The sequence below is a fragment of the Fistularia commersonii genome, chromosome 3, assembly GCF_037954325.1.
Source record: "Fistularia commersonii isolate RoL2024-O1a breed Wild chromosome 3, RoL_Fcom_v1.0, whole genome shotgun sequence".
In the NCBI taxonomy this organism is placed as follows: domain Eukaryota; kingdom Metazoa; phylum Chordata; class Actinopteri; order Syngnathiformes; family Fistulariidae; genus Fistularia; species Fistularia commersonii.
In genome coordinates this window covers 10782465-10806527 of record NC_141286.1, presented here as the reverse complement: position 1 = coordinate 10806527, position 24063 = coordinate 10782465, and the positions used below count along the sequence as shown (strand labels likewise).

Genomic DNA, 24063 nt, shown 5'->3' with positions numbered 1-24063 from the left:
ATCAAACCAGATAACCGGGGGGTCTTTCAAAATAAAAGCACCGTGTGGACAGAGCTGCAAAGATTCTCTGCAGGAGAAAAAAACATACAGGCAATTAAAAATGAAAAGGAGAAGAGTAAGTTAAAGGGAGGAAGGAATTGTGGACGAAAATGAGCATAAATCACGATCAGAAATACTTTATTGCTCCAGGGGAAATTGTGTAAATTGTATAAATGTCTTCTGTGTCTGTTTAAGTAGCTGGAAGCTGCAGATGATAGGTGTAGGGTAGAATAAAAAGGAAAATGGCAGGACGTTTTGTGGTTTATTTACTCCCTTTGGGCTCCTGTTACACAGACAGGACTTCGTATCATTTAAACTTCCACTGCCGGTGTTTGGACGTGTTTTTAATACTTCTCTGTGCAGCTATGTCTCTTGAGCAGCCTGGAGTCTGAGAAGCCCAGACCACAGCTGCTGCAGGCGTAGGGCTTTTCTCCGGTGTGGACCTGCATGTGGAACTTAACATGTCCAAGCTGCCTGAACTTCACACCGCACACCTCGCACTCGTACGGCTTCTCCCCCGTGTGGATCCTCAGGTGGCGTCGGTAGTTGGTGTAGATCCTGAAGGCCCGGCCGCACTGCTCGCACTTGTGCGGCTTCTCACCGGTGTGCTGCAACTTGTGGGCCTTGAGGGCGTGGAGGATGATGAAAGTCTTGCCACACAGGTCGCAGCTGAAGGGCCTCTCGCCGGAGTGGGTGCGCTGATGGTAGTCGAACGTAGCCTTGTAGAGGAAGGACTTGCCGCAGGTGTCACAGTTGTACGGCAGGCGACCTGAATGCACCTGCTCATGCTTCTTAAGTGAGGTGGCCGAGTCGAAGCCCTTCTGGCAAGTGCCGCAGCTGAAGGCCGTCACCTCCACCGTGGTTCTGTCCCTGCAGTAGATGACACGCCGATTCCTGCATGCCCGAGCCCGCCTCCTGCCAACCGGTCTTTCCCCCGGCGAGGCAGTGTCCGGCCCATCGTGGGCCATCTTCTGGTGCTTCAGCAGTTGGCAGTTGTAGAGGAAGGTCTTCCCGCAGAGGTCGCACATGAAGGGCTTGGAGGCGCCGTGGAGAACCATGTGGGCCTTCAGCTTGTCTTGCACAAAGCTCATCCCGCAAATCTCGCATTTGAACGGCCGCTCGCCTGTGTGGATACGGATGTGGCGCTTCAGGTTCTGCTGCAGGGTGAAGCCTGCTCCGCACACCTCACACGTGAAGGTTTTCCCGCTGTGCACCGCCTCGTGCGTCCTCAGTGACCTCCTCTTGGTAAAGGCCTTGCCGCAGACGCCGCATTTGAAAGGATACTCGCCAGTGTGGACACTCCTGTGGCAACGCAGGGCAAATGCGTAGCGGAAGCTCTCCCCACACTCACCACATTTGTGCGGCTTCTCCAGGCTGTGCACCACCTGGTGGGCCTGCAGGCACGGCTTAGTTTTGAACGCCTTCCCGCAGGTGGAGCAGATGAAGGGACGAGTGTTGTTGTGCACCACCTGATGGGTCTTCAGCAACATTTTGCTTTTGAAGGTCTTCCCACACAGGGAGCAGTCAAAGTTGGCGTACTTTCTCTCCTCGTGGCGTAGCAAGTGGCGTTCATATGTAGCGGTGCTCCTGAACTTCCTGGGACACTGCTCACAGGACATGGGCTCCCGGTGGGTGTTCATGTGTTTGCTAAGGTGAAGCTGGCGGTTGAAGCACTTGTTGCACACGTGGCACTGGAAGACCTTCCCCTTCTTCATGGACTTCAGCTCCGTGCACATGTCCTGGCTCCCGGAGAACATCTGCGTTTCCGTGTGCGGGCTTGGAGCTACAACTGTTGCCAGGGAAGAGTGTGAAATGTGACCACATGTTTGGAGAGAAACAAGACCATCGGTGCAGATGCAACACATAAATGCACGCATACACAAACACACATGTTCAAAACTCTTTTCTGAGTCCTACCTGACTGACTGGCCGTCCCCGCCATCTCTGCTCCATAGCTGCTGTCCACCACCTTCCCTCCACTGTCTGAGCACAATATTTATGAAAAGTTAAGATGAAAACAAAGTTTGCCTGGAAGGGAGTCAACAAACACACCTGGGTGAGGGAGCGGGCTTTAACCACCTGTCAATCACAGGGTCCACACATACAGAGACCTTTCGACCATTCATCCTCTCATTCACACGTCTGGACAAAGTAGGGTCTCTAAAGAACCTCCTGGACTATGGGAGGAACCCAAAGAACCCTGAGGAACCCCACACAGACAAGTGAAGAACATGGAGACACCATACAGAAAGGCCTCCTGTGGGAATCCAACCAAAGACCTTCTGGCTGTCTAACCCCTTAGCCACCATGTCACCCATCTTCTCATTTGTCCTGTATTATTTAATGAAACTGTACCTGCTGCATTCCCACAGATCTCCTCAGTAGCAGCTGTCATCCCCATGTCTCCGCTCGTCTCTCCGTCGGGTTTCCTCTCGAACGTCTCAGCCGGCTTCGATGTGAAGATCACCCCGGTCTGCTTGAACTGGACGGGGCAGCCGTTCTGGACATTCTCCCTCCACCGCTGGGTATTTTCCGACCTCTCGGCCACTGCCCGCAGCTCCGACTCTAGCCGTCCCACTCTGACCTTCAGGCTGCTGTTCTCATTGTGCAGCGCAGCAGACAGCTGGATGAAGATGGCGTTGATCTTCCGTGCTGCCTCCCGGGCCAGTGCTTCCACCACACCGTCAAAATGTGTCTGGGAGGAGAGGAACCTCATCATTTCCACTTCAAACCCAACTTTGACATCCTATCTGCTTAAAATCAACAGGTTTATGTTGGTAAACAGACATTTATTTTTCTGTCCAAATTATTTACAGAGAACTCTTCTTTGAATAGCAAACTGTCAGTGGCTTCAACAGGATCCGCTCCTCTGGTTTGTTCCCCGCTTCATACTTCAGGTGGGTTTTCCTCAAAGATCTAACTTTGATCTATTGCCAATCTTCTGCTGTGAAGGGAGTGTACAGAGTAAGAATTTCATTGCATTGTCTGAATCCCCGTCTTCTTATAACATATGAAACTCAAAAATCTTGAACTTTGACTTCTCCTGACTTCAGAGTGAACCATCTCATGCCAACTGCTCGGTAACTTTTGTTTATTTTTTTAACTCTCATATATATTTATTTTTCTTTTGAATGTGTTTATATATGTCCTAACAGTGTCAATAAATAGAATGTATTATTAACATAAGCCTCTTTCCGTCAATTCCCCTCCACGCCGCTAGGGAGGCGGTAGCGCCGGCAGATAAAGGATGAAGTAGCTAACGGATACAAGTTGTCCGAGCCAGAAGATAAACGTCTATACATGACATAGATGTAACATATCCGCGGTTTTTCCGCGGTGGCTCGATAAAACGTCTTTGAGCCTGTTTTCTGGTTCATGTTCCGCAAAGCCGTACGTCCCCTTTGGCCTCATAACTGCCGCCGGCAAAGCTACCGCGCCGCCATCTTTGTTACAGATTCCTGCTCCAAGCGTTCACTCCGATCTCCATCGACTACAGCGTTTCTGATGAAACGCCGAGAAATCACTAACCTGCTAACCCGGTTAAATGTCCGACCGTTTAACTTCCTAACTCACCTTCGTCGTCTCTCTTTGGTCTCCGGTGACATTTTCTCCTTTTGGCGGCCCGAAAATATCCACAGCTGCCCGGATGACGATCTCCAGGATGGACCTGGTCTCTGCGCTCAAAACTGAACACTCCGACATCTCGACTTTATCTTCATAAATATCAGGGTTTATTTGAAAAATTATTTATTTGTTTTCACGGCAGAAACACGAGGTCCAGAAGTGATGGAAGTTCTGCCAAAGTTGACATTGCACCCGGAAGTGGAAGGTCAGCTCGGGGGCCTTAATTCTTTCAAAATAAAAGCACCGGAAGCGGCGTCTGGCTGTACACTCGTTTATTTAAACATTTCACCTCAATTTGTACTCGGATCTGTTTTTTGTTATTTTTTTAAACAAAAGACCATAAATGGACCCAATGGACACTCAGTCAGACATATTAGCCCCGGTGAATTCATTTCCACGGCTCTAAACAATTAAGAACAAGGACAAACAAAACCTGAGCAAACGTTCTCCTAAATGAGCCATCTCTACAGTAATTAGGGTATCTAAATCTTTTTTTTTTTTTCCAATTTCCCTTTTTTCAAAGGGTTAAAAAAACATTCTGTAAAATGTGATCTGGTGCATCAACAGCTCAAATAAATGAAAGTGTATGTATGTATGTATGTATGTATATATATATATATATATATATATATATATATATATATATATATATATATATATATATATATATATATATATGCGTGTGTGTGTGTCTATGAAAGTAGAACTAACTCTTTCAATCTGAGCAACCACCAAAATAAACCAAGTTTTGATCAGGAGACAGATGAGCAGATTCCAAGTTCATGAAAAAAACAAACTAAAATTGAACTAGAGCTGGAGACAACCACACTGGCTCATGATCTGCATAAACTCTGTAAAAAATACTCTCGGCAAAAAAGCCCTAAAGCGTATCAGAACCTGCAGATACTCCCGGTGAGTCCCGTATGCTGCTCCCCCAGGAGACACCCCACCTCAGCAGGAAACTGAAGATCAGGTTGGTTTTTGGATTCAACCACGGACAACATGAAGGAGTCGTAGCTTCATGGCCGCTCAACCTTAAATTCAAGCCCAGCCATCGGTGGTCTCATTCAGATGGCGTGAACCCATGGAGAGCCTCTTCTGGAAACCTGGATGTGGGACAATCTCTCAGGGGTATGGGCTCAGATCCTTTCTGCGACTGCCGCCGAGGCTCCAGATCAAACCACCTGTTGTCCCTTTATCGCAAACGGCGGTTTTGCCTGGAACCCCAGACGGCCGAGAAGCTGCTCAGCCAACAGTACCAGTGGATGACACGCACACCTGCGAGCCGTCGCAGCTGTGCTTCTTTACCTGCCGCGAGTCGGAAAAGCCGCGGCCGCACTGCTGGCAGGAGTACAGCTTCTGGCCTGTGTGGACTTGCAGGTGGGACTTGAGCTGGTTGGACTGGTGGAACTTCCTGTGGCAATGCATGCACTCGAAGGGCTTCTCACCAGTGTGGATGCGGAGGTGCCTGTAGAAGTTGCCATCCGTCCTGAAGGCCTTCCCGCACTGCTCACACTTGTAAGGCTTTTCCCCTGTGTGAATGCGCTCGTGCTGCTTGAGGCTGCCGGCGTGGAAGAACCCCTTGCCGCAGACATCGCATACGAAGGGCTTCTCGCCTGAGTGGCTCCGTTGGTGGTAGCGGAAGGAGTACTTGTTGTGGAAGGCCTTCCCGCAAATGCCGCAGTTGAACTCCTTGTGCTCGCTGTGGCCCTTCTCGTGCAGCTTGAGGGAGCAGGCGGCGCTGAAGCTGCTCAGGCAGATCTTGCAGCTGAAAGGTTTGACCAGCAGCTTCCTCTGCCGCGGCTGGGCCGGCCGGCGCTTGCTGTCCGCCGCCTCCCCCCTCTCGGCGTGCACGCACTTTTGGTGGATCTGCAGCCTGCAGTTGAAGAGGAAGGTCTTCCCGCACAGGTCACACATGAAGGGCTTGCGGGCGCCGTGCACCAGCATATGGGACTTCAGTTTATTGTTGTCCGAGAAGCTCTTCCCGCAGTCCTGGCAGGTGAATGGTGTCTCGCCCGTGTGGATGCGGATGTGCCTCTTCAGGTTGTTGTTCAGGCTGAACCTGGCGCCACATATATGGCAGGTGAAGGGCTTCTCGCCCGTGTGCACCACGCTGTGCCTCTTCAGCGCTGTGCCCGTCCTGTAGGACTTGTTGCAGACGGAGCAAATGAACGGCGTGATGCCGGTGTGCTTCCTCTTGTGCACAGTAAGCGAGTGGGCATACTTGAAGCTCTCCTCACACACCGGGCACTTGTACTTCTTGGTGCTGGTGTGCACCATCTGGTGGAAGCGCAGTGTGTCCTTGCTCTTGAACTCCTTGCCGCAGGTGGCGCAGCTGAAGGGTCGTTCCTCCGAGTGCACCACCATGTGGCACCTCAGCTGCACTGGGTTCTTGCACACCTTCTCGCACAGCTGGCACTTCAGCATCTGCTTCCACTTCTCGTGACGAAGACGGTGGTTCTCCAGGGATTGTTCTATACGGAAAGTTTTGCCACACTGGTCACATGCGAAGGGCTTGGGCTGCTTTAGCCGCTGGTGGCGTTTGAGGTGGTTCTGGAGCGACTGCTCCTTCCGGTATGACCTCTTGCAGCGTGGGCATGGGAAAGGCAGCGGCTCCTTAAGGTTCTCGTGGCGGAGGAGGTGGTTCTCTAGTGACTTCTTCTCCAGAAAGCTCCGGCTACAGCGGTCACAGGGGAACTGCTTCTTGTGGACCTTCATGTGTTTCGTCAGTTCTCCTTTCCAGTGGAAGCTGGCATCGCACTCCTCGCAGAAGAACCTCTTCACTGTCCGCAGCTCCTTCCTCCGCAGCCTCCGCCCCTCTGGCTCCACCGACTCCGACCAGTTAGCCTCGAAAGCTGAAGAAAGAGGAACAGGAGGTTGAATATTATGAATCCCCTCTAGGTCTGGAGTGGCTGAACGTCTGTGCCGCTTTCAGACAGAGAACAACGAAGAACTATCCATCTTAGATGACGTCCTAGGAACTGCGCCCCACAAGGAACCTTCTAGTTGTGCATTCCTACAGGCAGTGAGGGGCCACCTTCAGCTCCTCTCCAAAACAAACCAGCAAAGATAAAGAGGAAGACGACACGGACACCATGGAGGTGGAGGCTGCCACAGTTCGCGTTCATGGAATTTTAACCATGGACTATCAGGTAGCTGAAGTGTTTTTATCCTCTCTCTGCACTGCTTCTCTGTGTGAAGAACCCTGTTAGCCATTAGTTAACTCAGGACATACTCTGGTCCAAAATGTAGATGTTCCTCTGCAAACCCTGGAAACCCCTCTGAGGCGAAGCAGGACAGATGAGCTTCACCCTCTTTGTCTTCCTGGCTGCTTCTGTTCATTTTGTCCACAGAAAATATCTGACTACGGACCACCATAGTATTAAAAAATTGTGCTCTGCAATCTGTAAGAAGTATCTGCTAATGGGTGTGGCTAATGAGCTCCACCATTCACCAAGCATCTATGAGTTCCTATAGAACCGTAAGAAGATCCTGCCTTGGAGTAGGAGTTAAGATGGTTCTGGGAGGTCTATTGTCCCTGGCTCATCTACAAGTTCCTGGGAAGGTTCTTGTGACAATAGATGGAATCTACCTAACCTCTGCCTTTCTCTTTTTACTCCCTGAATACTTTAAAATTTGGAACTTCTCATCTAGTGGAAGCTAACTGGGGATTTCAAAAACCTCAAGTTTGGATAAAAAAATCACAGTCCAAACACAGCGCTTGGCTGGCAGGAAAAGCATCAGAATCCATAAGAATTTGAAATGCAGACGTACCCCTTTCACTCCTGGCGTTGGTCCTCCGGGTTCTCCTGGTCCTCCCTGACGGGGCCTCGGGAGGAGATGTCTGGGGTGGGGATGAGAGAAGGAAGTGAGTGTGACGCAGCGGTTTTGTCACTGCCAGCGGCAAGCTGCGCTGGACGGCGGTCATGGGGACAGGTGATGTCATGAAAGCAAAGCCCCGCCCCCCTCCTGTGACATCACAGCCCTGCTCCGTATGAACAACAACTATGGCTTCATGCAATCCCCCTCTTTCCATGTTCTGATTTAAACCAGAACTAGAGGTGGGTATTGGGAGACTCTGGAGACAAACCTGCTCCTGTGCTGAATCCACCACGGCACTTGAATCGGGACTAGGGATGTCCTGCGGCGGTGTCCCCGGCGAGGCTGCGGCCCGGAGGATTAGCTGCGCCATTCCCGTTGCCTCGGACATGACTGAGGGCGAGGTGGGGGGCTGAGCAACTGACTCGCCGCCCCCTATCAACAGCGCAGCGGGGGCCGGCGTGACAAACACCATTGGGCTCAACACAGACTGGGGGTCGGTCAGTGACGCCGCTGGCGAGTGGGGTGCATCCTCCGTGCTTCCCTCTGACATCATGGCAGACGACGGGGGTTCCTTGGCCGCACCAAGAGGGACGGCGGGTTCCCGGGAGGCTTCACCGCCGGAGGCTGAGACCGGAGCTCCTGGGGTGAACCAAAGGAGAAGGGATGATGGCTGCAGGTGGACCGGACCATTAGCACACATGGGGAAGGGTGAAGTAACCCCGGAGAGCTGGGAGCCTAGGTCACCTAAATAGCAACCATAAATCCTGGAAACTCAAAGCACAACCAACTCTGATCAATTCGTCAGCTGTATAAGCCACTAATCGATGGACGAGTGAAACAGCAACGTTTCTGCTCATCTGTCGTCCGTGTTGAAACAGTACAATACTTTTTCTTACATATTTACTAACAAAATATTAAGTTTAAAATATGACTTGTATCATATTTCTATTTTTACATATTCTCTCATTCATGTCAAACCCTGATGAATTCTCCCAGATGGCCATTATTATTTCATTACCATGAATATTGAAACCATTATTATTTGACTTCAACACAGCCTTGTTAGTTGTTAGCACTGCCAGTAGAGGCAGAGGCCGCCGGAAGGTGGCAGAGGTTTCTGCCCCTCATTTGGATTAAACCAGCCAGTGTGCGTGTGCGTGTGTGTGTGTGTGTGTGTGTGTGTGTATAAAAGAAGCACAGCTGGAGAAGGAAATACAGATTAAAAATGGAGTTTGTAGTCATGAGTTGTTGTAGCAGCATGGCTGTTATGTTGACAGTGAATGTCCTCCCCTGCATGGTCCGGACGGACAAAGGCCCTCACCTGTTGGCAGTCCGTCCGGGATCAGGACGTGGGCCGGGCCCGGGAGGCTCTTCTCGTCGCTGATGCTCCTCAGCTCCTTCTCCAGAAGCTCCATATCCCGGCCCAGCTGACCCACTCTAGCCTCCAATTCCCGCTCCAGCTGGCCGGCCTTCCTCTGCAGCACATCCTCCAACTGCTCCACCTTTGCCTTCAGAGCCTCGTTCTCCTCCACCAGCTGGGAGGAGAACGAGGCGAATACCCGCTGGATCTCGACCACCAGGGATCTCTCGATCTCCTGGATCTCGACGAGATGACCATCTTCCCAGTCCGTGTTCGGCGCATCTCTCGGCCGGAAAATAGCCACGGTGGCCCGGATAGCGACCTCCACGACCGCCGCCACCTCGCCTCCGAAAGCGGCCTCCATCTCCGAACCGAACCGAGTCAGAGCATCGAACAGCGGCGGCTAAAAAACTCAAATACGAATTGAAACAGCCTTTGACATCTCCTTGCTAACTTTACTTATGGCGACCGGCGCGGCTCTGAAATGATTCCGTGTAACTTCCGCTTCCGATTTCTTTCCCTCCCGGTCCGAGCAGAACCCGGAAGTCAAGTGACTCTTACTCTTCAGAAACATTCTCGGAAAAATTACATTCGATTCTATTTGGCCATGTTTGTTTGTACATATATATTGTCTGTGTATACTATATGTGCTTAAGGAAAATTTTATTAAAAAAAAAAAAAAAACATACTCGGAAAATCCGGAGGGTCATTTTGATTATTTTATTATTATTTTACAATGAATGTACTTATTTATTTGCATATGTATCATTATCATTATTATTGTTATTAAGAATAAATCTCTTCAGACAGACCTATATCTTGAAAAATGGGCACCCATTAAAAATATTTGGAGAGCTGAAGATATCATCTGTATTTGACTGAGTTAGATGTTTTTTTGTGTTTTTTTTTTTTTTTTTTAGTTTTATTTTTCGCTTGCTATTGAGGAAATAAGTGACCTATAAACAATATTGTATAATGTGTATCTTGTTATGAGGTTTTGTAAGAATGTGTATGATTCTGTTAAGGAACCTGTTCCAATAAATGTTAAAAAAAATAAAAAATAAAAAATCTCTTTTTGTGTTTTTGAGACATCCAAAAGAAGATAAGAGTTTGTTTAGCAGACAACAATAAGGGTTTTAGATGTTTTCAGACTCTGCAGGTCAGATATTGTCTCCTGTTTTTGTCCCCTGTAGCATTCCCTCCTCGCCCTCACATTACAATGAACATAAATCCCTGCCGCTATTTTTACCTAATATTATGAAGCTGTTTTTTTTTCCTTTCCTTTGGGCTGTTCACCACAGCCAATCATCTGCCTCAATCTGACCCTCGCCTTCAATTTACCGTCCATAAACCTCCTCTCTGATCTTCCGCTAGAATCTACCTGTAACCTCTTTCACTCCTCGCCGTTGCTCTGGACTGTTGACCCTTGGTACATAAGATCCTCCACCTACTTCATCTCCACTAACTGCTCAAACTACCTTTTCCATCTTCCCATTGTAATGGAGCTCCTTTAAAGACCAAAAAGTGGAAGTGATAATGATTACAAATCACTGCATCTCCTTGAGTTTGAAAAATTTTACCATTTAAAGACCAAGTTCTTGCTACCTTTTGATTTCTGACGTTTCTGACTCCCATTCTGGAGATCATGTTGGCTTTCGGAGAACAACATGGCAGTGGTTCCAAACAAAATTGTGTGTATTCATCTTTTTCCCAGTGAAGTGAAGAGAACACACTGCAGGGTCCCTCGGACCAAAAGGTATTTTATTCATCATTCCATCTTGACTGATGTGAGAAAATAAACAAACAGCACAGAGACACACAAAATTGCACACACACACACACACACACACACACACACACACCACACACACACCGCACACACACACACAGAGGTGAGGGAGAGATGTCAACCATGTTGACAGTCCCAGCCTGTCTCGCCGTGCATCGACCGTGTGTCTGCAGCGGCGGAGGGCTGTACATGTCATTACCAGCCTCTCTGACACACACGTACATGATCTCCTTGACCCAGCAATCACCCCCTCCTCTGACACATCCAATGTGCTGAAGCGGTGAACGAATCAATGAATGGAAGGTTGCATTCTCTCATGCATTTTGTGTTGAACACGAAAACCCCGGACACACAGAGGATTTGCAGATTGTGGGTTTTCTGCCATATCAGTCGCTTCGACTATCAACTGAATATTATGGTGTGAGAAGAACAGCTTGGGAACTGAATTGTTTAGTGAGCACAGTGATCCAGGAGTGAGTCCTGCCATTCATGACACCGTGAGAGGCTTTTTATGATTAGTAAAAAAAAGAAGTTGCTTGTATTGTCTGGCTTTTCCTGGAAACGTGCGGTATCTTAAAACTGGGAAAGTCTTGTCCGACTCGTGCAGTGGAAGCTAATCTACATTATCAACAATTAGTCTGATCCCACAGCTTAGCAACTCCGCGTAATCCACCTTGTTTCAATTAGCCAACTTCAATTTGGTTTTCTGTCGAGTCAGCGAGCTAACTGTAACTATTTAGTTCCAGTTAAGCTATTGTTTCCTGCTGAGTTAGCTTATGCAGAGCTAGTGTTTTCTGCAAAGGCGGATAGCTAACTGGAGCTAATGTTTACTGCAAACTTTCGTGTGCTCTTGATTTATGCTGAGATAGCTAATTAATACCAGCTAATTTTCCTCGGCTATTAACTCATGCTAACAGAAGAGCTGCTAGCTGATAGTTTCAACAGTTCACTCATTTCTAGGCTTCAGCAGCTCAGTGGTCGCTGCATGGCACAGCCCAGACGAGAACTGATTATCAAAAGCAACGGAGAAGAAAAAAGACTGATTGCAGGTACAAACACCCTAGAAAACGGTTTGGCTAATGAAGGCCTCGAGAGTTGACTACGAAAATACAAGCAAAGTTCGTTCTGGCCAAGACACTTGACTCCTGGGGAAGTCCTTAGAGGTCCTGCCCGCTGCTGCATGCTAAGCATTTTGGGAATCCGACAGAAACATTGATGCAGCGTCGGCGCAGTGACAGCGTAGGATGGAGGCGGCGGTTTCATGGGGTTTAATGTGAATGTGTCGCTGCAGCGGTGAGGTGGACCTCCTCCCGGTGCTCCTCTTTATCTCAAGCCAATATATCCAGATGGCGTGCGGTGGGTGAAGGAGCACCTCCCCACTACTTTAGTTCTAGTTAGAAACACTACTGCGTCCTCTTGTCTTCTATGTACAGAGTCAACGTGAGCACAGAGTGCAAACCCCACCCAGGGTTTGGGGTGGAGGCAGAGTTTTGGCTCCACTCAGACAGCACTGAGGTTTAAGGAACAGCGGAGAAGGTCAGTAGAAAAGACGGACGCCTGGAGGTTCAACTCGGGGAACCACTATCACCTCTCGGACGCCAAGACGACACATGGGGGTATTGACTACTTCCTGACCTGGCTGCTGATTTATCTGACTTTCCTCTTTTTATGGCTCTGTGACAAGGTTCTAGCGGGAGGCTGGAACATGAAGGTTCGGTGGGGGGCGCCAGGGGGACAAGACACATGAATTCTCCTCCAGGAAAGACATGCAATGCCTCAACCAGCTAGCTCTTTAAAAACAACATTCTCAACAACGTGTCTGTTATTTATTTATTCCACCTTCTCCCCCAGTGAGTGGCAGAGTGGTACTTTCCGCTGGAAAGACTGGAAGACTGGGACGGGGATCAATGGAGGACAAACAAGCTCCGGAGTGCTGAGCCCGCGCTAGCATGGAACAATGGCAAAACCTGAGAGCCACGCAGACCCTGGGAGCAGAGAGCACACTCACACACACACACACACACGCACACACACACACACACACACACAGAAGAAAGTCTTTTGCGGATCTGTGCTAATTGGGTGCCGAGACAACGCGGTTCAATTTGGCTAAAGCAGTCTGGACGGCACACAACTTTGACTGGCCTGAGGTGCATCTGTGCTGCTTCCACAACCTCTCTACCTCACCCATTCACATGTCATGACTTAATTCTGCTCTCTTTCTTAGCCTTGTTGCCCCCCCCCCCCACACACACACATCCTGTCTACTTTTGTTGATTTATTTTATTCCTGTCATTGCTATTGTCACTCTATTTATAATGTCATTTAAGTTTGGTTGTCTATTTTTCAGCTTTACTGTTCCATTCTGTTGTCCATTATTATCCCTGATGTTGTTGCCGTTGTTGTTCTCCCTGCTGTCTATTTATTCGTGGATGTCTTGCTATCTTCTGTCTTCTGTCTCTTTATTTATATTTATATTCATATTCATTTTTGACATTATAACTGTTATGCTGCTGTGACAAAGGAATTTCCTCTATGGGGATCAATGAAGTTTATCTGATCTCAAAGGATGAACCACAGGTTAGTGCAGGCTCAAGTGTTTCTACAAAACGTTATTAGTCCTGGGGAGGGGGGGGTGCAGGAGAAGCTGGTGGAGGTCTCATAGCATTAGCTAACATGCTAATTCAAAGAAAACATCCAGTGCAAATTCAATACATCCCACTGGAACGCAGCTCTCGTGGCGAAATTGTTTATTTATCTTGATTTTTTTTCTAAATCTGAGACATTCCCTGTCTAGGTTTCCTGACAGTCCTGAATATTTCCGATCAGATGGCGGTTCACTTTATTGGTGAGGTGGGGGGGTAAAATGGCAGGGGGAGAGGCTACGATGATGATGTCATAATTGCCAGTCAGCTGCCAGTCAGCTCCGCGGGTAGCAGAATCATATCATAAATCTGCGTTCCTGCTCCGGCATCATGAGAAGGGCTTGGACGGCATGGGATGGCCCAACTCACAGACGTGGACGGACAGGTAGTGCACGCAGACAAGACATTAAGTACACAGAGACACAGCTCATCGGATAGAAAAGCAAAGGCGGGACGTCATGAGCTACATTTAATCATCAGCGGGGGGGTCGAGCCTTCGAGGTCATCACTCTCGGGGTCGCTCTCCTTCTGCACGGTTCGACAACAGTCGGCTTTGGATTGAGTGTGTGCGTGTCTGTGTGTGTATGTGTGTGTGTGTGTATGTGGAGCTTCGCCACCGTGCGTCCTCCCGGAGGAGACGAGAGAGGACAGGAGGAAGAGGGAGGGGGTCATCCATCCTGTTTGAGACTGAACAAACCGGCGTCCAGCAGCAGTGAGAGTGGCACCATGGGGCCAGCACTCAGTCCGCTGCCTCCTGATCCGGAGTCCGCGTGCGTTTGATCCTGACCAGCCCGTCCGCCCAGCTCACTTCTTCTTGGTCGACTTCTCAGAGCGCTTGGCCTCTGACTTCGCAGCCCGATCTGACCTCTCGCCCTTCTCCTTCTCCTTTTCCTTCTCCTTCTCCTTTTCCTTCTCCTTCTCAGCCCGCTCAGCACCGCGCTCTGACCTATTGTCCGCCTTGCTGCCGTCCGGCCGCGTGCCCTCGTCGGTCGATGAGGTAGTTGGTTGGGGCTGCCCCCATTTGGCAATCTCTTCGTGCTCGGAAATGCTGGCGGCGATGTTGCTCACCCATGTCTTGAGGTCATCCTGCAGGTAGAGAAGGAGTCACGTGCGTCAGGCTCGTGCGGCATGGAGATGGAGGTGGTTGCAGACCAGAAAACAACAGGACCACTGACCTCATCTTTTGCATGAAACAGGAACTCGCTGCCATCCTTTGTCCTGCGATCGGAGGGGAATCAGAAGCGGTATAAGATGCAGGATTTTTGGCAGACCTTCCAGCATGACCTCTGACTAGGACACCTACTTGAGTGTGAAGACGTTCTTTTTCTTCTTGTAGCCATTGGTGACGTCACAGTGGCAGTGGGAGAGGCTGAGCAGCGCCTCGTTGTTGTACGCCGTGGCGGTGTTCTTGGCGTCCTTGTAGAAGCCCATCTCGCCCTTGTTTAGCACGCAGTACAGGTTGACCCAGGACCTGCTGTGGTGTGGGAAGGTGGGGTGGTTGGGATGGAAAGGGAGGTGGGGTGTGGGGTGGGAGGGCAGGAGGGGGGGGGGGTGGAAAAGTGAGGAGTCAGGAGGAGCTGCAGCGTTGCTCTCGCTAAGCTAACACCTCACTCACCTGGCGAGAGCAAACAGTGGGCGAGAAGAACCAGTGCCAACAAGGGAGGAAGGAAACACACCGCCGGACAAACACTGACAGACAGACGGACGGATGCCACAGAAGGGGGGTGGGGTGGGGGTTATTGGGGGGGTTCGACTTCACTTACCTTGGAGGAGACGAGAGGAGCAGCCAGCAGGAAACAGGAGAGAGGAGAAGGGAGGAGAGAGGTTAGACGTCAATGTGGTGGAAAAGAGACTTTTCCCCCTGGGGGGCTTTGGCGCCCACACACATTCACGTGCACATTCCCAGCTTTGAGTTTTCGGCAGGAAAAGGAGACAACGGTGCATAGAGGGAGGGGTCAGAGGAAACACCCACAAAGCCGTGGCAGCTCCCGGTCGGCTCTTTCACTTGAAAGGTAGCCGTGGGGTAGTCGGGCTAACACTTTAGCTTATCATAAGTGACCCCAAACACACACCATTAGCATGAATCTGCTAACTTTGAATGGGTGTGAGACACATACATCTTCCCATGCACCATTTTCACCTTTCCTGGGTCAAAGTCAGAATATCAAACAAATTGAGCAGCAGATTAAAGAGACAAGATGAACCTCCATCTTTTCTCTGATATGAAGCGTATTCGTTTCTTGTTTTTTTTCTCACTATGTATTTTCAGCAGAGAGCTCAGAGAGGTTCACCTTGTCCAGGTTAGTGTCATTCCGTGTCAGGTTTTACCTTTGCATGTACACAACAGGGCATGTACATGTCAGACAGTGTCCAATAGGAGCGCGGTGTGAGTGGGCCTCATCTGCAGTTGCGGAGGGGCAGGGCTTAGCAGCGGCCGGGCAGGGTCAGCCCAGCCACTAGGGAGCAGTGCAGCACAACACTCTGCTTGTGTTTCTCAGGAAGAAGTAAGATGGTCATCCGTGGAGGCCTGCAGGTGTATGTGTGTGAGTGTGTGTGTGTGTCTGTGTGTGTGTGCACCCTTCTGCTCTAGCCTGCTTTCCGGGACATTCTAAAGGCTATAATAAAGGGCCACAAAGGCTTCTAGAAAAAGCTGCTTTCGAGTCCTGTGTTAACATCTACGCTGAAATCTATGCTCTCCAGTCCTGGGTTAGCATCTACGCTAACATCTACGCCCTCCAGTCCTAGGTTAGCATCAACGTTTGCATCTGCGTTAGCATTTATAGCCTCTAGCATATACAGTTTGAGCTGATGCGGATATCTGAGGGTAAGTCTGCAAAATGTGCCCAAAATTGCTCATGTCTTCCATTAGCTAGCAAGTCACGCAATCCGTGTTCACATTCCACCGGAGAACCATGTTCAGTGTCATGCAGCCCCCACCCGTATGTGCATGTCATGGAACACCAGTGCCTGCATCAACATCGTGGAAACCCTTTGCAATGAACAGTCTGAAGTGAGAATATGCAGTAGTATTCAGGAGATATTTCCAAAAACAGCAGCCTTTGAATGCATCACTCTTTTAAAATTCATTCATGACACAGCGAGCAACCGATCATGTGACCTCTTGTCGCTCGCCAGCCATGCATCTGGTCAACATGTCAGTTGTGCCGTTAGCAAGGGAGTGTTAGCACTGCATGCACAGCAGTTTGCGCCAAGGATGGGGTGGGGGTGTGGCTTCAGAAAGTGCCCGCGCAGGGGTCAAACGTTGGGCAGTTTGGCGCCCTGCTGGGTGGATTTTCCCATGGTGATGCTGCAGAACTACTGCAGAAAACCAACTGAACCTCCAGCTGATGTGCGGCATCTGCTTTTGGGGATGTGTTCCTTAGCTAACCACTGCTGGGGTTAGCATTGCTACCAGGGTTGTCAGAATACATCTCAGGTCTGCAATGCCAAATTCTACCATGGCAACCAGAGGATCTGCATCTGGAACGGTTCCTAGTATGGTTTGGCATGGTCTGAAGGTCAGAAGGCAAAATATCTAAAGTGGACATATAAGTGCACAAAGATTCTCTGGACATTCCAGATTCGGCCACAGTCTAGCGGAGAAGGTTCCTGTGAGGACACCTGACACCAGGTGTTTGGGGTCACTGACGGAATGGATCTGACTTCTTCTTGGCGTGGTTTAGGATACAAGGAAACGGAAGCCTTGGTTCAGGAGGCCTCCTGCAGCCGAGCATGGCGGGTTCGATTGCCATTGAGCTCATCTTTGGTGGGAAATCCACCCAGCAGGCAACGCACCTATTTGCTGCCAGACGCCAGATGCCGAGCACGTCCTCCTTGGGTTGCTGTGACCCTGAACACCCACCTGTTGGTGCTTTTCTTCAGGGTCTCGATGTCCAGCTTTCGGAAGAGGAAGCCCTCATGGTGTGCGGTGTGCGAAGGCGGCTGAGGCACCGCCGGGCTGCTCTGAGTCGCCGGGGCCGACCGGGAGCGCCGCGTGGTGTCACCTGGCTCCTTGGGCCGTGGCCGCCGCCGTGGTTTGGGCCTATCCCGGGCTCGGGGGCGGTCCGGGCGGGAGGTCTTCTCTGGGAACCCGTTGGGCAGACGAGGAACCTCCCCGCGTGCCTGGGGGGCACAGGGACTTCATTATTAACCATTCTAACGAGTTACCTGGTAACAAATACAATAACTGTCATGCTGAAAACATCTCATGAAAGAGGAGCAGAGCTGGAAGCACCATTTCCAGTGAAGTCCCACTCCACATAACCTCCTTGCTCATGTTCTTGAGCTCTTTCAAGGAGCTTAAAAATGCAGACCTGTGCTGCCTCCCGCTCCTGGAGCTGCTCAACGATCTCCGCCAGGGTCGTCCTCCTGTCCCTGGAAAGGAGACGCTGATCAGAGAAGCACCCCAGACGCCCACCGGGTCTCCTGGCTCTTCATCTCACCCTCCCGCTGAACGCCGATCTGAGTGTTCCTTGCCAGTGTCGTGTTCGCTGGACTCCTGCCTCTCGGGCCGGTGGCGGTCCCTGTCCCGCCGCCGGCCCTCGTGGCCCCCGTAGCCCTCTTGCTCGCTGGAGGTCTGCCTCTCCAGCGTCCGGCGCTCCCGCCTCTCTGCCTGCTCCCGCCATACCTCCTGGGGCAGCTCATCGCGGCGGGCCTGGATCAGCTGCTCGCTGGAGAGGTGCCGCTCAATGCGCTGATCCCGGGGAAGGGTAGGCGTCTGGGCCTGGGGCTCTGCATGGCCCGGCGCACTGGTCCTGGACCCGCGGCGCCCTCTGGTGGGCTCGCTGTGCAGCCTCTCCCTGCCCGGCTCCTGCAGGACCACCTCGGCCATCACCGCCACCTCCGCCTTCTGCATTCCGATCTCCCCCAGCAGAGCCTCCCTCTCCCGGCCCCTGGCTTTCTCCAGCCGGCTTGCCACCAGCAGCGGGGTCACAGCATCATCCAGGTGTTTTATTTTGGGCTGCCGCAAGTATGGCGACGCCTTGGCCTCCAACTCCCTCGCTGCTGGCTCGAGCTGGCTCGCCGCCCTTGATGCATGCTCTCTGGCGCTTTCTCGCGCCTGGTTGGCCGAGACGAGCATGGCCGCCGTGGCAATGGAGGCGATGGAGGAGGGAGCTGGCTGCCCAAGACCAGCGGCCACGCCCACCACGCTGCCTCCGCCGTGCCGTGCCTCCAGGGTGTGGCGGTAACTGGAGCCGTCCATCGCTGAGGTGTAAGTTGCGCCAGCTGAGCTGAGGCAGCGGGCTGCCACCAACGGCGAGGGCGTTGGGGTGGCGGGGGATGGCGATGGTGGGGTTCTGACTTCATTCTGCTCGTAAATGGTGTGTCTCATGGCTGTGGAGAGCGGGAGGCGGGGTAGCATGGCAGGGGAAGCGTCCTGCGGCTCCAGGAAGACCTTGCGCCCCAGCAGGGGGGTTGGAGGGAGCTTGCTCTGTTCCGCCCTCAGCTTCTCCACCTGCACACAAACAGCGAAAACATCGTAGCACCACAAAGCCAGACGACACCACCGTGTTTTCTTTCAGGTGCGAGCAAAAAGGTCACCGTGGTGAGCCGGCGCAGCGAGCTGAAGCGCTCCTCCCAGGTGGCGGCGGCCTTACGGAAGGCCTCATGGCGCCGGATCAGCTGCTCCACTTCGTCCACACTGGCGCCCAGCTCGCTGCTGCTGATGAACGGCTCCTGCGCTGTCAGCCAGGCCTCGGCCACCACTGCCTCCTGGGCAAACTGGTGCACCTCCAGCACTGGGGGAGAAGAAGCAGCCAGGGGTTAAGAGGTGAGGATGCACTGGTTGCAGTCCATGTCTGCGGCACCAGAGCTCACGTTGCTGCAGGACCTCCCAGTGCTTGTCCCACTTCTCAGACAGCTCGCATTCCTTGGCAACCACCTTGTCCAACTTCTCCTTGATCTAAGGATCAGAATGAGAGTGATGTCAGAATGTTTCACACAGAGGAACCTCCATCTGGTCCTTGGAGCTCCTCGGCGTCTACAGGGAAGGAGCTTCACCACAAGCGGATCTCTGTGTCTCCTTACCTCCTCGGCTGCAGGGTTCCTTGCCGCCAGCAAGGTCTTGCCCATCTCGATACACTCCAGGATGCTCTGGCTGCGAGCCTCTACCTCGCTCTTCAGACTCTGGTGGTAGTTCATGAGCACCTCCACTGAAGACACGTCCCTGTGGGCAACAAGGGGCCTCAGATCGGTGGACCAAACCATCTATCTGCCTCATGGTTCATCCCTAATAGCTCCTAGTTGCACCTCCTGGGTTGCTCACCTGGGTTTCTCTCCTGTTCCAATCTGACAGATGATGGAATCCATCCACATAATCTGATCCCGCACCAGGCCAAAGAACCTCAGTTTGTCTGTTTCTGTGGTGATCTGCAGCCGGCACTCCTCACAGGACGTCAGCAGCTCCCTCCAGCAGTGCATGACCTCGTGCTCTCGGCAGGCGATGGCCTCGGCTTTCTCGCCGGCGTACACGGTCCTTAGCTGGGCTGCACTCTCCTGCAGCTGGCGCACCTGGCGGGGCACGTTAACAGATCAGAAGGGCGGGAGAACCAAGGGGTTCTGCTTCAACTGGCTTCCGAAGCTGCTGAGATGCCTCCAGACTCCTCACATTTAACCAAGACACAGACTAATCTTTGCATTGGTAGCTGCTATCTAAACAGATTCCTCCTGAGCCTTCTCCCGCCTGTCAGTCTGGATGGTTCGGATCCAGCCGGCTGGGATGATACCTGCGTGACCAGCAGCTGGATATCCTGCTCAAAGCTGTGGAGAAGCCGCTGCAGGGTGCTGGTGTTGGCCGTGCTGCACTGGCGAGCGCGAACCTCCGGCAAGCGCCGATGTTTGTCCTCGATCTGGGCCAGAACCTGAAGAGGACACCATTGGGCATACGTTCTTGGATCTACCGAAGACATTTCATCTTCAGACGTGGATTTGGACCTGTGTGGCCGCATGGCCTCTCACCTCCCTGCAGTCAGAGAAGAACTTATGTAGCTGGTGTGAGGCGGCCAGCATCTGCGCCCGCGTCTCCATGAGCTCCAGGAGGTCAGCCCAGGCCTCATTCACACCATCCTTCCACTCAGCAATGGTGGCAGCCTCGGCATGGCCGTAGTCGATGAGCTCGTCCACCATCTGGTTGACGGCCGTCACACGTTCCAGCCCCACGCCACCCGTCTCCGCGGCAAACTCAGTGAACTTCTCCTGCAGGATCTGCGGAGCAAAGAAGAGAACGCTGATGACCAGAATATCTAGACATCACAGAGGTCCTCCTGCCCCAGACGTACGGTGACGTGTTCGTAGTCCTGGCCCAGCTCAGGAGAGCTGGCCACCACCTCCCTCTGCGCGATCCACTGCTCCAGCTCATCCACCTCCCTGTTTAGCTGGTAGAGCCAGTACTGCTGCTCCAGGCGGCTCTTCCTCTCCTCCACCAGGTCCTTCAGGGAGACGTAGAGTCGGTCGATCTGCGACTGCCGCTTGCTGATCTGCTCGCTGTGGAGATGAAGGGGTGGAAAGAGGATCAGGAGGTTCCCGTGGATGGAACCATATGTTCTGCAGCCCACAGGTTCTCTTTCTCCTTCTCATCATGACTCAAAGCAGGCCGAGTATCATTCATTCATTCATCTATACCGCTTATCAATCACTTGCAGTGCAGGCGGAGCCTATCCCAGCTGTTATTGTAAGAGAGGTGTGGTTCAACTGGGACCAATCCCAGGGCCTTATATACAGAAGTAACATCAACCATTAAGCCACTAATTCACACATCTGGACAGCTTAGAGCAGGGGTTGGGAACCTTTTTGACAGGAAGAGCCATAAAAGCCAAATATTTCCAAATATATTTCAACGAAAGCCATATAGAATTTTTAACGTATAAGAAATTAAATATGTCTTACTTTTAATGCGATCTCTGGTGCTGCATGGATTTGTTCGAAGTGCCGCTTTGTATTTGACTGTTTCATCAATGCAATTTTATCATTGCATATTAGACAACCGCAGATCCAAATGCAAATCCTCTGTCCATGCAGCCTGGAATGCACGGTAATCATCGTCTTTTTTTCTTCCCGCCATCTTTTCCATTACGAGGGTTGACGCGGATAAACTAGTTGGCTATCTGATAAAATTAATTTCTTCACCTTTACAATAACCCGGACGTGCTCGGAAGCCAATGGTTCCCGACCCGACCGATGGGTGACCTGTGAAATTTATCTTCAAAACTAATTTCGGTTTACTTTAAAATGAAACAGTACTATGAAGAAATATTACAAGTATCTTAAAATCAGTTCCGAACTGATTTTTTCTGTTTCAACTCAAAGTTGACTGGGAGCCATATGCCATCACCGGTAGAGCCGTATATGGCTCGCGAGCCATAGGTTCCCGACCGCTGGCTTAGAGTATCCACTGAACCTCCTGCATGTGTTTGCCTGCATGACTGTGGGAAGAACCCAGAAGAACATCACCAAGACATGCACAGAGACATCGAATAGAACAGGGAGACCCCACACAGAAAGGAAACCTGTGGGAATCCAACCAGGGACCTTTTTGCGTCATGGCTGCCTCCATGTTTATCCACTGACCTCCATGGGAAATTCAGCTCTGAATTGCACATAGTGCGCTAACTGCAGCGGTCTGCTAACTTCCAGTACAACAGCCAGTGAAATGAAGGCCAACTGGCTCTTTTAGGATCTTCTGGCTCTCTGGCAAGCGTGCTCACCAGTCGGGGTGACCCATTTCCAGCAGCTGCCGGCACTGCTGGGACAGCAAGCCGATGGTCTCGGCGTAGTCCTCGATGGTCTGCTCCAGGACCAGGTGCTTCTTGAGCAGCTGCAGCGTGCTGGGCTCGTCCTGGGGGGCGAAGCCAAACACACATTCATCGGGTGTTGCTGCCGGATGCCAGATCTGGGTTCTTCTCACGAATATGACACGCACCTTTCCCTTCTCCTCGTTCATCATCAATAGCTCCTGCTCGCTCAGCCAGGCCTCCACCTCGGCCGTGTCGAAATAGTACTGCTGGGCCTGGTACATGGCGTCCAGCACCAGCTGGCGCCGCTCCGTCTCTGCCCACAGCAGCGTCCACAGCTGCGCCAGCTGCTCACGGCCTGTCCGGGCGCCGTCGGCCTCGGGGCTGCAAATGGAAGTGATGACCCCTGCCTTCTCCAGGACGTCCTCCACCCTACCCCGGTGGCCCTGGAGCTCCCTCTGAAGGGTCTGGAGATGGGGGAAAATTGTGACCTCAATGTCATTTTCTGTATTCAAGAAAGACCTCATGGGCTTGGAGGGGGTGGTCATACCTGGTTCTTCTTCATGAGCTGCTGGACAGCCTGAAGAGAGGAGCCGTGTTCCTGACACATGGCCAGAGGGAGGCGCTCCTGGACCCACAACTGCAACCGACACAGGACACGTGTGTCATCCATCCATCCATCCATCCATCCATCCATCCATCCATCCATCCACCATCCATTCATTCATCCATCCATTCATTCACTCCCTACTACACGTATCATGCTCAGAAGTTTGGGTTCTGGGACCCATCACAGCTGGCTCTGCAGTGGGGGGCGGGGTTTAACCAAGATGGGTCAGTTGTCAATCATCCAACCATTCACTCTCTCACTCACACCACTGCTGACTGCTTTTGGACTGATGACGGAGAACAGAGTGAACCCAGGCAGGAGAACATTGAGAGAACACAGAAAGAGAACCCAAACACGGCAGGACAACACAGATAGAACGGAGAAAACCCAGATAGGAGAACCCAGGGAGACCACACAGAAAAAACAAGCTATAGAGAACCCCCTGGATCCCTCAAACTCACGATCTCATCCTCCAGGTCCCGTCCAATCTGGTGGACCTCCTTAGATGCTAGCAGGATGCGCCGTCTCTCCTTCAGCGGTTCAATCAGACGTACCATCCTGGCCTCCACCGCCACCTGTTGCCCGGCGACCGTCTCTTTGACCTGCGCCTGCTGCGATATGGAAGACGTTTGCGCCTGGAGCTGCCCGATCTCCTTGTACCAGTCCTCCATCTGGGACTCCATGGTCTGGAAGGTGGATAAAGAATAAGATGGGGGGGTCAAAGTTATTGAGGTAGATGGAGGTTGTCAGGAGCAGTTGAAAGTGAGAAAGAGGTGTTGAGTCACTGAGAGAAGGAAGAGGAGGAGGTGAAGAGGGAGGGGACCCAGGAGGGAGGAGGAAGAGGGGAGTGAAGAGCGGGAGGAAGAAGAGAGGGAGGAATGGGATGCAGAAAAGGAGGAGGAAGAGCAGGGGGAGGAGGCGGGGGATGAAGAGGGGGAACAAGAAGAGGAGTGGGATAGAGAAGAGGAGGAAGAGGAGAAAGAGGAAGAGCAGGAGAAGGAAGAGAAAGAGGAGGGAGAGGGGGATGAAGAAGAGAAGGAAGAACAAGGAGAACAAGTAGGATGAGGACGAGGAGAAGAAAAAAAAGGAGGAAGAAAAGGACAAAGAGAAGGAAGACAAAGAGGAGATTTAGAAAGAAGAGGACACACACACACACACACACACACACACACACACACACACACACACAGACACACACAAAACAAGGAAATAACATCAACATGAACCTGTGACCCTTCATGCAGTACCGTCCCTGCCCACCGGAGGGCAGCAGCCTCTTAGACACCCTCCGAGACCAGCTGAGATGTTACGAACCTGCAGTTTCTTCAGCTGCCTGTTGACACTGGTCAGATCCTGGCCATGGTCCATGTAGGCCAGCTGCCCCTCCAGCTGGCCCAGCCTCTGGTCCAGGCTGTCGAAGCTCTGCACCAGCAGGTTAGCCCGGT

At 51.7% G+C, this 24063-nt stretch overlaps 2 protein-coding genes across 2 annotated transcripts in view; both read right to left on the bottom strand.

Annotated features, from left to right (window-relative positions):
* Positions 1–160: 160 nt before the first annotated feature.
* On the bottom strand, positions 161–9304 carry LOC147235512 (uncharacterized). The gene is made up of 8 exons (XM_086178106.1): positions 8807–9304; positions 7754–8124; positions 7438–7507; positions 4912–6518; positions 3613–3777; positions 2395–2734; positions 1957–2022; positions 161–1828 (listed from the first exon to the last, which is right to left on the bottom strand). Exons 1-8 carry the CDS (start codon positions 9207–9209, stop codon positions 384–386), a joined length of 4467 nt encoding a protein of 1488 aa, XP_086034232.1. The 5' UTR covers positions 9210–9304; the 3' UTR covers positions 161–383.
* A 4065-nt stretch (positions 9305–13369) lies between these two features.
* The window catches only part of sptbn4b (spectrin, beta, non-erythrocytic 4b), a 27867-nt gene continuing 17173 nt past the window's right edge, over positions 13370–24063 (bottom strand). Inside the window, exons 24-41 of the mRNA XM_086178093.1 lie at positions 23933–24063; positions 23080–23304; positions 22559–22648; positions 22197–22475; positions 21982–22112; positions 20557–20761; positions 20237–20482; positions 20005–20139; positions 19545–19789; positions 19307–19445; positions 19097–19181; positions 18821–19017; positions 17722–18734; positions 17593–17653; positions 17142–17401; positions 14583–14750; positions 14455–14497; positions 13370–14365 (exon numbers count right to left, since the gene is read on the bottom strand). The exon at positions 23933–24063 is cut by the window's right edge and continues 133 nt beyond it. Of these exons, the coding sequence (XP_086034219.1) occupies positions 14084–14365; positions 14455–14497; positions 14583–14750; positions 17142–17401; positions 17593–17653; positions 17722–18734; positions 18821–19017; positions 19097–19181; positions 19307–19445; positions 19545–19789; positions 20005–20139; positions 20237–20482; positions 20557–20761; positions 21982–22112; positions 22197–22475; positions 22559–22648; positions 23080–23304; positions 23933–24063 (3935 nt within the window). The 3' untranslated portion in view covers positions 13370–14083. The remainder of the gene's footprint in view (positions 14366–14454; positions 14498–14582; positions 14751–17141; positions 17402–17592; positions 17654–17721; positions 18735–18820; positions 19018–19096; positions 19182–19306; positions 19446–19544; positions 19790–20004; positions 20140–20236; positions 20483–20556; positions 20762–21981; positions 22113–22196; positions 22476–22558; positions 22649–23079; positions 23305–23932) is intronic.